General features: G+C 36.2%; 1 protein-coding gene across 4 annotated transcripts in view; it reads left to right on the forward strand.

The window, feature by feature from the left end:
• Positions 1-10,789, forward strand: part of KIFAP3 (kinesin associated protein 3) — a 217,352-nt gene extending 206,563 nt beyond the window's left edge. For 2 of the 4 annotated variants that reach the window (XM_051998971.1, XM_051998972.1), the window contains exon 20: positions 5,639-6,113. In XM_051998971.1, the coding sequence (XP_051854931.1) occupies positions 5,639-5,747 (109 nt within the window). In that variant the 3' untranslated portion in view covers positions 5,748-6,113. Of the gene's footprint in view, positions 1-2,492; positions 2,561-5,638; positions 6,114-10,335 lie in introns of those variants that run through there. The other 2 variants (XM_051998973.1, XM_051998975.1) reach the window with 2 other exon arrangements.
• Positions 10,790-11,946: the final 1,157 nt, after the last annotated feature.

Genomic DNA, 11,946 nt, shown 5'->3' on the forward strand with positions numbered 1-11,946 from the left:
CCATTCTCCTGAGGCCAGCCTGTTTTCCATCTCTATCCTAGACAGGTTATTTTCTATAAGTTAACTCTTGAAGGATCACTATGTGTTTATATTTTCTCTGAAGACCTAAAGTACTATAGCACTGGGTTATTATGAGCAGTTAAAAGTATCTATCGCTCTTCTCCATTTTCATATGGAAAGACCTGACCTAATTTTTGCCTTGAGGAGAAGGGAATCAAAAAGATGCTGACAGCCAGATCAGTGGGTCAAAGCTAAACAAAGTGAACTTGAGTAGGTATAAATATATATATTCCTGCATTAGACTTAAAAAAAAATACTTCAATATAAGGTAGGGAAGACTCCAGATAATGAAAAAGATGTAGGAGTATTAGTTGATTACAAACAACATAAACCAAACAGTATAACATAACTGCTGGAAAAAAAACAAAAATAACAAAGGAAGTATTAAGTGATATGGAAGGGAGGAGAAAGAGAACAGCTTACCACCTGACCCTTCTCCAGCTTCCCTTTAAGGCAGAGTTAGTAACAGTTGACTTCAATTCAAATAACCATTTTGTTCCAAGAGAGAATTTAGAAAATAAAGCAGTGAGCTTTTGATTATGGAAGAAATTTTTGCCAAATTCTTCTCTCCAATGATATTGCCGTCCCCCACGTAGAAGCAGATAATCACAAAATTAAGGGAAAATTGTGTCTAGGGTCAGGAAGACACAGAATAGCTGTTATATTCCCATGCGGGACCCTGTGACCAACAAAAAGCTGGCTAGGCATTTTCTCTGCTCCTTAGCTCTCATACCTCTCCAAAGTAAGGACTGCGTGTACACAAGAAATAAAGGGCTTTTGGACAGTCCAGAACTTCCGGGAATCCTAATTTAGGCTGCGATTCAGTGAAGTAACCCAGACCTGGCCAGTGGCTAAGGACCAGCTCACTCTCCCATATCGACCCCCCATATTGGGGCTGCCCAAGTTTGAAAAGGAAAGGACAGGGGCCTGCTAGGGCCCCTGGCTGGCCACCAAGCATCCCTCTGCTGCCACAAGGTGCCTCGGGTGTTCTTCGCAGAGTTGGACTTTCTCAGCAGTCGGTCTGCTTCTGTAGATCCACCAGGATTTTGTCTTGTTCAGAGCCAAGCCCCTCTTCTGAGGGCTCTCTATCAGTGAAAATAGTTCTGACTTGGAGATATAGTCACCATCACAACTAGGAAGACCTTCGCTTTTTCCTAGGTATCAGGAAATACAGGCATGAGTTAAATACCTCACAAAAATTTGCTGATGGAATAGATCTGTTGAAATTTTGGAATAGAGTCAGATTCTCTCTGTACTATGCCATCACAAAGAGGCGGGTGACAGGCTGGCGTTGTAGATTGTTTCAAAAGAATTTTTAAGCTTAAACATCCTTCAAAACAAGGGTCAAAGATTTTATTACACTACTAAAAATTACACTTTATGGCTAAATCCGTAAAGAAACAAGGAAAAGGGCTTTCCTAGTGAAACTCACATTTAACCAGGGGAAAGACGCCATTAAAGAGAAAATTCTCATTAGGCAGATTAATAGAATAGAATAGAGGGGCCACCTCTAAGAGGAATTTAGCACCCTAAAAAGAGTCAGCTATAACAAGGAGGTAAGCTGACCCGACCCTAAAAAGAATAATAGACAAGGGGATAACAAAGGGATTCCCTTTTGTAAGGTAAATATAAATTCAGGAGTTGAGCATCATAATTTGGCTTTCTGATTAGATACAGTAATGAGTTATGAAGATTTTGTGGATGAGAATTCAGCCAAGAATTCTACAAGAGATCTAAGAAAACCCATTTAAGGCTGAAATGATTATTTCAGTGCTCTTCCCTACTTGCCTCTGGGAGTAACTAAGGCTTCCATATTGTTTACAGTAATGAAAGCTCTCTCCTGATGCCATTCCTTGCTAACAAAGACAGGGGTCTTATTCAGCCCTCATCAGAACCCCACCATTCTTTTCTGCACAAGAAAGAGTCCTGTGATTAATTTCAGGCTACAACCACTCTTTGCTGTCACCTTAATGGTAGAGAATCTAATTAAGAACTACTAAATTTCTTCCTAATTATTTTTTCTGAACCTTAGATTTTTGTCTAAAACAACTAGGTAGGATTATTCAAATAGCCAGAGGCTATTTGGATGGAAAAGTAGGAGAACTCTGCTTTCTAGGACTTCTGTGTGCATTCCTTCAGGGGATAATCAGAAAATAATTGGTAGAAGGGTGGACCAGCCTCTCTTCCAAATTGTTGCAAAAGATTATATTAGGTGATCTCTGCACTTTCTTTGGCTTCTACTATTAAAATTCAAGTCAGCCCAAGAATTGACTTAAAGTCAATTTTCTAACTTTTGTTCCTAGCATCCACTAAAAGTCAAATACTCCTTATGTGTGTTGGGTTTATATCACTGACCTGGGACTGTAAAAGAAGAAATCCATTGTCACTGTAATCTAATATTAATAACATGATAATGCTTTTCGCTTATGCAGCACTTTTCATCCAAGGATTTCGAAGTGCTTTACAAATATACATTAAATAAGCCTTACAAACAGCTGAGGTAGGTGATCTCCTTTTACAGAGTGAGGCAAAGAAACTTGGCAAGAAGCTAAGAATACCATAGATCCATTCACCTTTTCCCTGCACTTATCACTGGCTGGTATCTTCCCTTGCAATGCACTGCATGTAAAAAAATCTCTTTTAATACCTGGATTTTTTTTTTCTGTTTTGCAAGCATATATGCACTTATACATATGTGTATATTATATATATATGTGTGTGTGTGCAGTATTTTTTCAAATTATTTCTTTTGACATTTATAGATTTAGGATTATAATAGATATGTAAATAGATTTAAGATTATTTTTTAAAAAGATAAATATTTAAGCAAATGTTCTAAGCTGTTAGCCAACTGGACGTCTGAGGCTTAATTTATAATGGAAATTGTAGACCAACTGTGATATATATATATATTCTTAGAAATATTAGATTTTTAGATAATTGGTGCTGAAGTATCATTTTAGGAAGGCCTTGTTTTCCACCCTTTACAATCACTATATTCAGGTTTTAAATAACAAGGGGAAAAAAACTATTGAGACTTTACAAACTTTTCTGTAAACAATAATAAGTTATTTGGTTATTATTCTCAGTACTTCCAAGAAAAAAAGTACATTGATTTATTATATTCTCCAGATTTAAGGAATCCAAAGTTTAAGATCCAGATGTTAAAAATGAGTTAAATTGTTTTTAAATGAGTAATCCTAGAAATAAGATTGACGCACATATATTACTCTCAACCACATAACTGTATACAGGATACAAAACAATGTTGCTAAATATCAGAGATGTGAAGAAGCATATGTTCTTAATCTCTATTATAAGTCAAAGGGATACATGCCAAATGCCATCCAAATATATTATAACTTTTTTTCCCATAGAATAAAAAGAATATTAACCTCAGCAACTATGTGGCTTCCTCTAATGAAAGATGTTTTCTATCATATAGGGAACAGGGGTAGCAGCATCACAAGGAGACAGAGCCTGCACCTGTGATTTTATTAATATAAAGAACTATTTCCTAGATAAGGAAAATTCTTCTAGTGAGCCAGGCTGATACCTTGCCTGAAATCATAGTTGTAGAGAATTCATTAGGTTTGATGAGGAGGGGTGACTTGTCCGGGCTCACACAAGCAGACTTTGACTCCAAAAGTAGACCACCAGCCACTTTACCTGGACACAAACAGTAAATTCCCAAAAAATGTATTTTAGCAATTAATTTTAAATTTGTATCCCCATTAAATTTTTAATCAGTTGTTGCTAATAAGTAGCAATATTACTTTGAGTTTCACATATCTATGGTTATATACTACAACCCCTAATAAAGATGTTAAAATGTAGTCATACCTAAAATGCAGAGAGAGAGAAAAAAATCAAGCATTAAACATAGTAAGGCACATCTAAATTATAATTATATAAACAACCTTTTAGGAACTAGGCATTTGGTTATGTGCATTTTATTTTCTCAAAACTTTCCCATCTAGTGTGAGTGGATCACTCCTTTTTCTACTAATAAAAAGAAGCAGTGTGCCTCCCTCCAAAAAGTAAATCATTTCTAAAACACTGTCCATAAAGTCAGTCTCTGAAATCCCATTTACCTATTGCCTTAAATGCAAAAAATTAAGAGATGTGTTCCAAAGTTAGGGTATGGGTGTAATGGGAAAATTTGATTCCGAGTCATAATAAAAACTATACATAGATTCCACCAACTTTTAAAAATTACTTATTTAAAAAAAAACATTTTTAAGTTTTCTAAATCACTATCAGAATAAGCAAATGTACAAAAAAATGTGGTCTGTAATAATCGGCTGTGCCCCTAAAATAAGATCATTATGAAAGGAAAGAAAAAGTAGGCTGAAAAGTATAACCTATATTTGGATTGATTTTTTTTTTTTTACCAGAAACCATACTTCTTGATATCCCTGAAAGATGGAGCTGTATTTTGCATGTTGCTTGGTATTTTAGTTTGTTAAAGCCCTAAACTTGTCATTGTAATTTCTACAAGTATTTCTTAGATGGGATGGTTTTTGTTTGTTTTGTTTTGTGGATTTTTATTAGTGTTCTAACAGGCTTTTTTTTTAATATTAAGGGCCAAAGCATCTAAGACATTAAGCAACATAAAATAATTCATTTACATAATTAATTTTCTTATAAATCTGAATTTCTCTATAGTGATTTTCTTTTAAAGGGGTTGGGGTGAAATACCAGCTGTGCCAGTCCCCGCTGCATGAGCGCTGCATGAGCATGTTGTAGCTACTCCATTTGCCTGGCACAGTGAATACTCTGTCCCATTGCTGTGTGTTTATTTGATTGTTCTGATAATCTGGAGAATGGATCCATTTCCTAATAATTTGTTGATGATAAGAGAATGCCTTTTAAACATCAAAAGGTACTCCATCCTTTAGGTTTTCTATGTTTACCATACAGCAGTTTAGCTTTTGGCTTCTGGTTATTAACGTGCAATGAAATTGTCTAGAATTAACATTTGTTCTTTTATCAGTCACAAGAAGAAATTTACTGTTTCATTACATTATGCCTTAAACATTCAGCAACAGCCTTTAAAAATTACACACACCATAACTTCCAGAGGTCTGAGTGTCAGAATTCCTTGTTCTATTCCTCATTCTGCTATAACCTTATTGTAAGACTTAACCTTATAAGACTTAGCCTTTCTTGGCTGAGAGCGGCAACCCTTCATTGCAATACATGCCGTACTGATAGTTGGCTGATATTGCCAAGTTCATGTAGGCCAATATAATATTGATACAATTTGGCAGATACAATTTGGCAAAACTTCCTTTCCCACACTTGTTTGTTTGGTCCACTAGAAGAAAGCTATTGATACTTTCTGGAATGTAAATTTTTTTTTTAATTATTGAAGCCTGTGCTTTATTATGCACATTTACTGGACAAAGTAAAGAGCAGAGAAAAAATTTTAAAACTCAGTTAATGAATCCAAAGGTCAGTGTCACTATTAGGAATACAATCGTGGAATTCTAAACCACCAGGCCTCTTTGAACTATGCCGTATGTCTCTGCGATGAGAAACGTAACAACTGTGATTTCTTTTCCTCTCCCTTTAGTCTTGGAGTAGATGGCTTTGGTCAGCCAGTTGGCATTCTTGGACGCCCTGCCACAGCTTATGGATTTCGCCCCGATGAACCTTACTACTATGGCTATGGATCTCGCTAGTCATCCCTGCCCCGATTCCTTTTTGATGTGTCCTCCCAACTTGCTAGAAAACAGTATGTGTTTAGCTGACTTTGACCTTGGCCTGGTAATGCATGTTGATACCACCGCAGGTCTGTGTGATGTTTCCTTTTTTATATGTTGTTAGCTGATGGTTAAACCCAACTCTTTCTTCTTGTGTTAGTGTTGCTGGTGGTGATATAGTTCACACATCAGGCTACGTTATGAGGTTGTACAGTATTTGCCATGGGACTTGAAAGTGAATGTTAAAAAGCTACTGGACTGGAAAGTAAACACTACATTATGTATATTAAGCAATTAATTTAATTTCTATTAAAAACAAGAAGCTCACAGTGCTGATAAGCCAAAGTCATGTGTTTGTATTTAATGCATTTCATTTGGAATCACACGCTTATGTAATTTATGTATGATTTTTCTTTTTCTTTCCTTCCCTGTTAATTTCCCTCACACATTCAGATTCACAAAAAGAGATGGTCACTCTTCCATACCATGCATGGGGCGAAACCACTTGCCCAGAGTTGGCTACTTCATTATCAGGAATCAATGGGACAAATTTGCAGTTTTCAGACTCTTTTCTCTTGGGGTTTTCTCTTGGATTTTTTTGGTTGTTCTTAAATGCAAACATTTTGCCCTTCTCCAGTCCTAAAGTACCACAATGTGGTGTGTCATTTATGTTCACTTGTCCCAGCCTCTTTCTTATTCAGTGGCAATTCGTGTGTTGGAAGAGTTTCTTGGTTTTAAATTCTCTTCATTTCCTCTAGTCCAAAAGGCCCAGGCTATGCAGCTTAGACTCAGTGTGACCCCATCTGGCCTATTTCATCTAGCTTATGCAGCACTTGATTATAAGACCCACTTGAATTGAAGCAAGGGTCTTGTCTTTATTTAAATTAAATCTTTAATTTATTATAGTTTTACTTTACTGGCTTGTCTTTTAAGCTGGAAACCTCAGAGTTAGATTTGGGAAAAGGGAAGAACCACAATCTGAGTTAGGGCAGGACTGAACCAGTAGCCAACAGGAAGCACTGGAAGGTTTGCAAAATGCTTTTCATGCACGGTCTGACTTAACTCTCATAATAACCCTATAAGGTAGGTCCCACAAAGTTTATTACCCCCATTTTATAAATAAGGAAACTGAGGGTCAGAAAAGTGACTTGTCCATAGCTAACAGGATTGGAATCAGATCTTTTGTCTCCAAGTCCAGCTCCAAACATTGTAAAATAAGCAATTATGTATTGATCATCTTGATTCACTTAAACTCTGATGACATGGTATCTATAAGGTGGCACCAGGACACGACACTTAACACTGGGACATTCATTCAAGTCTAGCAGACCCTCTGCAGCTTTTTCCCCAGCTGTTAGACCCTGCAGCAGACTGAGTTGGGAGCCCAAATTTTGTGTACTATTGCTACCACCTTTCTTTTGCTTGGATTCCTCTCCTTTCTAATGTTCTGTGGAAAAGAAGGCACCTATTTCTGTCTTTTTCCCTTTGCTCCCTTTATCCAGTTTATCTCTAAATTAAATGCAAAACACCTTTTTCAAGGTTTCTAAGGATTTGTATTTATCATAGTTTACATTGATGTAGTGCTTTATTACTGACAGAGGAGCCTTTTACAATCACCCTGTGATTGCATATATTATTATTTCATTATAAGAATGAACTATCTTGGTCTCAACATATCAAAATCTGGATTCAGGATCAGAGCCAGACCAACATTTATCATTATGCATCTGTGAAGGAAAAACAACAAGCTTACTAAGCAAATTTAATACTATTTAGGAATTCAGAGGGAACATTTAAATTTTCAGAGCATAAAGTATTCCTCAAGAACTTTTAGAAAAACTCTTTACATAAAAATAGTTTACATGGATAAATGAAGTGCTGATAAATTACTGACAGAGAAAGCAGAAAACTTTGCCTGACATTTTGCTGTTGATTTATCAGAAAGAATGAAATTTGAACTAGAAAGAATAGAACAAAAACAGCTAATTCAGAGCTGATTCCCCAAGATAGAGAAATAGAAAATAGCTAGCTTCCCCTGATGGGTTGGAACCATCAAGCCCAAATGGACTACATTCCAGATGCTATTGGGATTGCTACAGCACAGGTATCAGTCATGGAAAGATATTGTAAAGCAATTAAGGTGCCCCAGACCTGGAGAAGGGGCAAACTTTTCACTTATCCAAAGGAGAAGAGAATGGAATCTACAAAAGCCAGTGATCTTGAATTTGAACCCATTTGGTCAGTTTCTAGAGCACATTATTAAGGAATAGCTAGAAAAGGAAGTGCTCACAAAGAATAAACAAAGCTTCATCAACAGGTCATGTAAGGCTAACCTTTCTTTTTTTGATTTTTGATTTGCCAATATAGTTTATCAAAGATTTATGTAAAGCATTTGAGAAAGTTTCCCATGTGTTCTTTTGAATAAGATATGAGATCGATTATAACCAAAGTTAAGAAAGATTAAAAAAATAGTTGAATGCCTGGATGGAAAATGGTTCATTGTCAAATGAAAGCGAGCTTTCCAGTGATTTTTACTATTCAATATTTTTATAAGTAACTTTTGTAGCAAGGCAAAAATATTAAGCTTATATACACAGGTTACTAAAAGCTAGAAGAAATCAATCATGTTATATGATCGAATCAGCATACAAAAAGTTCCCTACAGACTTGAACATTTGGACTCAACAATATTTCTTAATCAGACCTGTCTTTTTATCCTTTCTTCCAGCAAGAAACTTAACAACTTCTCTGCATTTTTTAAGATTGTATTTCCTTAAATGATTTGATTTCATATGGTCAGGATCTGTCATAGGCAGTAGTTTAAATCTAGATCTTTCTGACTCTGGAACTAGCTCTTATCTAATTTGGGGTTTAAGTAAAGTTATGAAATTGTGAAAGAGAGAACTCGAGGATATAATTCAAATTACATCCCTTCACATTACGGAAGTTTTAAAAGCTTAGGAATTGTGACAAGGGTTATAATGTGAATGTGGAATGGATTGAACATTTGTTAGCATTATAAAACATAACAGAAATTTCAGTTGAAAATATGATAATGCTTCCTAAGAATAGCTTCCATTTATTGAACATTTACATATACCTTAAAATGTTTTAAGTTTTGCAAGGGATTTTGATAATATTGGTTCATTTTATCATCACATCAACTTTGGGAGCCAGATGCTGTTGTTATCCCACTTTACACATCAGATAGAGGTAAAGTGGTTTGCCTGGGGTCACACAGCTATGAAGTGTCTGAGGCTGGATATGTATCTAGGTTATGCTGATTCCATCAGGGGTGCACTTTGGCTATAGCCAACTGCCTTAACCAATGAAATTTAATGAAGTCCAGTATGAAGGACTTTCTTAGGAGCAGAACTGCTGAACCAGAATCCAGATCCACAAGTTAAACAGAGACAATCGAGATCCATTAAGAGAAGCATCCCCGTCCATTGCATTCTGCTCTGGGCACCATCCATCCAACAAATATTTATTAAATGCACATGTCTGTGTGTCAGTCATTAAGTTAGACTCTAGGTTACAAAGGAAAGAAGGGCCAATCTTGCCCTCGAGGTCTTTACGATCTATGGGGGGAAAATAACATGAGTTTTCACACAAGTTTTCACACAAGTAAGTAAACACAAGATATAGTATAAATACAAAGTAATTTCAGGGAAAGCCAAAAGTAGTAGATTTGGAGGTGGAGAGAACTGTGTGAAGTGGCTCTGGAGCTAAGCCTTCAAGGCCAGTTTAGGATCTTGATAGGTTAAGGAGACTTGCTTCAGTCTTGGGGAAATGAATCACATAATAAAGATACAGATGGGAAGTGGGATGCCATGGATAGAGAGCAGTAAGTAAACACCAGTTCTTGGGTAGCCATGTTTTGGGACTGCCAACATTGTGAGTGGAGAGGGGGCAAAGGGGCGTACAACTGAGGTACAGTGGAAAAGCCTGGATTTAAAGTCACTAATTACTGTGTGTCTGTGAGTGAGTCACCTAACCTAACATCCCTCAAGTGTAAAAACTATATGACTCTTCCAACTCCAAATCTATGGTTTTCTGAATGTAAATGTAAGGGAACATAATCTTTTTCTTCTTATATATAAAGGGGTATCATGAGGGAGAAGGACTATTTGTCCTGCAGGTTCCTAGAGCTGAAAGAAACAAAAAAGCAAAGAACACTCTCTGGTGAATCAGAACAGATGCCAAAGCTCGGAGAGCTTTTGAATAGCTATAATTCACAGAATTAATATGACTTTGATGAGTGTTGGTCTCCCAAAGGCATAAAAGCCAGGACTGTCTCATAGTAGGATGTTACCTACATGAACTAAATGATTACATTTTCAATCTCTTTAAGTGCCAAGAGTGGGGAAAATTCTAGAGGATACTTGGAGGTATGTGGGATACCTCAACATGGGTTATTTTTCCTTCTGCCATCAAGATTTCCAAGATTATAGGCTTGGGTTTAAATTATAGTATAGACTATATATAGTATAAACTATAGTATAGACTAGGAACTCCTGGAGTTTTTTGCCATATTAAGATTGAACATCTTTTCTGAATTGGACAGGGCCCAGAGATCTCTGTTTCTGACCATTTTACATGAATCTTTTAAAAAAGAAGAAAGAAGAAGAAGAAGAAGAAGAAAACAGAGACAGAGTTTCTTGGTAATAATAAATTTATTAATTAGCTTAGCTGATAATCAGTATATTCATGGTCAGTGGTCTCTCTCAGTAACCAAAGACAAACCATGAATGCTTAAATACCTTTGGAAAAAAGGAGGTGCCCCAACAGGTGAAAATCAACTCTTATTAGTGGATTATTAATGAGGGAGTGAACATAGTAATTAGATGGTGAGTTAAAAGTCTTCAGTCCCTCCTGCTGAGAACATGACTTGATCATGCAACTCAGGTACCTCCAGCAAACTGGACAAAAGAATCTATCTCTACTCAAACCATTCTGATTAAGCTGATTCATAAACTCCTTCATAAACTGGATTACCCCAAAGTATAATTGAGGGATACACGGGCTTATATTCTAAAGGCAAGAATTCACATAGATTAGATTCTGTATGTCACTAAAGAGAACTAAGGTCTTCTAGTTGGCTGAAGGCATACCTAAGCTTGAGAAACATGTTTCCAGAGGATATGGACAATCTCATATATCAACAATGTTCTTCAGAGACTAACAGACTTCGGGGACTGGTCCCTGAAAAAGGAGAGGAAAAAGTCTAAATCTAAATTTAAAAATTGGGTATTACTATAATAGAAAATCACACAGAGCAAATAGCTTATTTGCTTATTGCTTGCAATAAGCAAGATTTGTAGAGAAGCAGATTCAAGTTTGATCATGGAAAAACTTGCTAAAAACTATATGTATCCAAAAGTTGACTAGTCTGCCTAAGTAAAGACTAAATGAATGCATAGTTGATGCCCTTCCATGTGATAGACTAGGCTAACACTAATGTTATCAAGAGGGTTGAAATGTTAAAGATAGTGTTTGTATTTATAAAATATTTATGGTACAAACCAACAAGTTGATAGTAGTTACACATCTACAAGAGACAGTTACCATTCATATCATAGTCCCAGGTTTTATAGCCTTTCAGAAATTGGGTGCCAAGTTCCTAACTCTATTCTGGAGCAGAGTTGTTTTCCCAAACTAGACAGTGGAACCAGGAACATTCAGCAGTTCAAAAACCATTCTCCACACACATTCTATCAATTAATTAGAGAATATAAAAAAATCCAGATAGTTTTTGGACTCACACTCAGGTCCTCGATTAGAGTCCAATGACTTGGAAAATAAAGTAATTTACTTTATCAAACTAAGTCAAGTTTTTTTGGTCTGGGACCTTGCCATAAACAGCAAATTAGAAGTAATGAGGGGACACAACTAATGACTTATACAGCGGCTCGCAAGTTATAAGTAGCTAGGGTAGCTGATCTTTGATCCAGTCTACCCTCAAAAGCTAGAATATAATCCCAAAGTGTTAATGAGGTGTTAGAGCTAATTGGAAAGAAGAATCTATTCCCTACTGTATTTATGAGGTGTGAACATCTTTTTCTGATTGAGTTAACCAGGAACAATGGATTTAGGTCAGCAAATCAATTAACCCTTCCCTATGGGGATTTTAACAATTAAACCCTGAGGAGTGTGGGAGAGTCCTAAAGAATCTGGG

Source organism: Antechinus flavipes, chromosome 4 (genome assembly GCF_016432865.1).
Source record: "Antechinus flavipes isolate AdamAnt ecotype Samford, QLD, Australia chromosome 4, AdamAnt_v2, whole genome shotgun sequence".
Taxonomy (NCBI): Eukaryota; Metazoa; Chordata; class Mammalia; order Dasyuromorphia; family Dasyuridae; genus Antechinus; species Antechinus flavipes.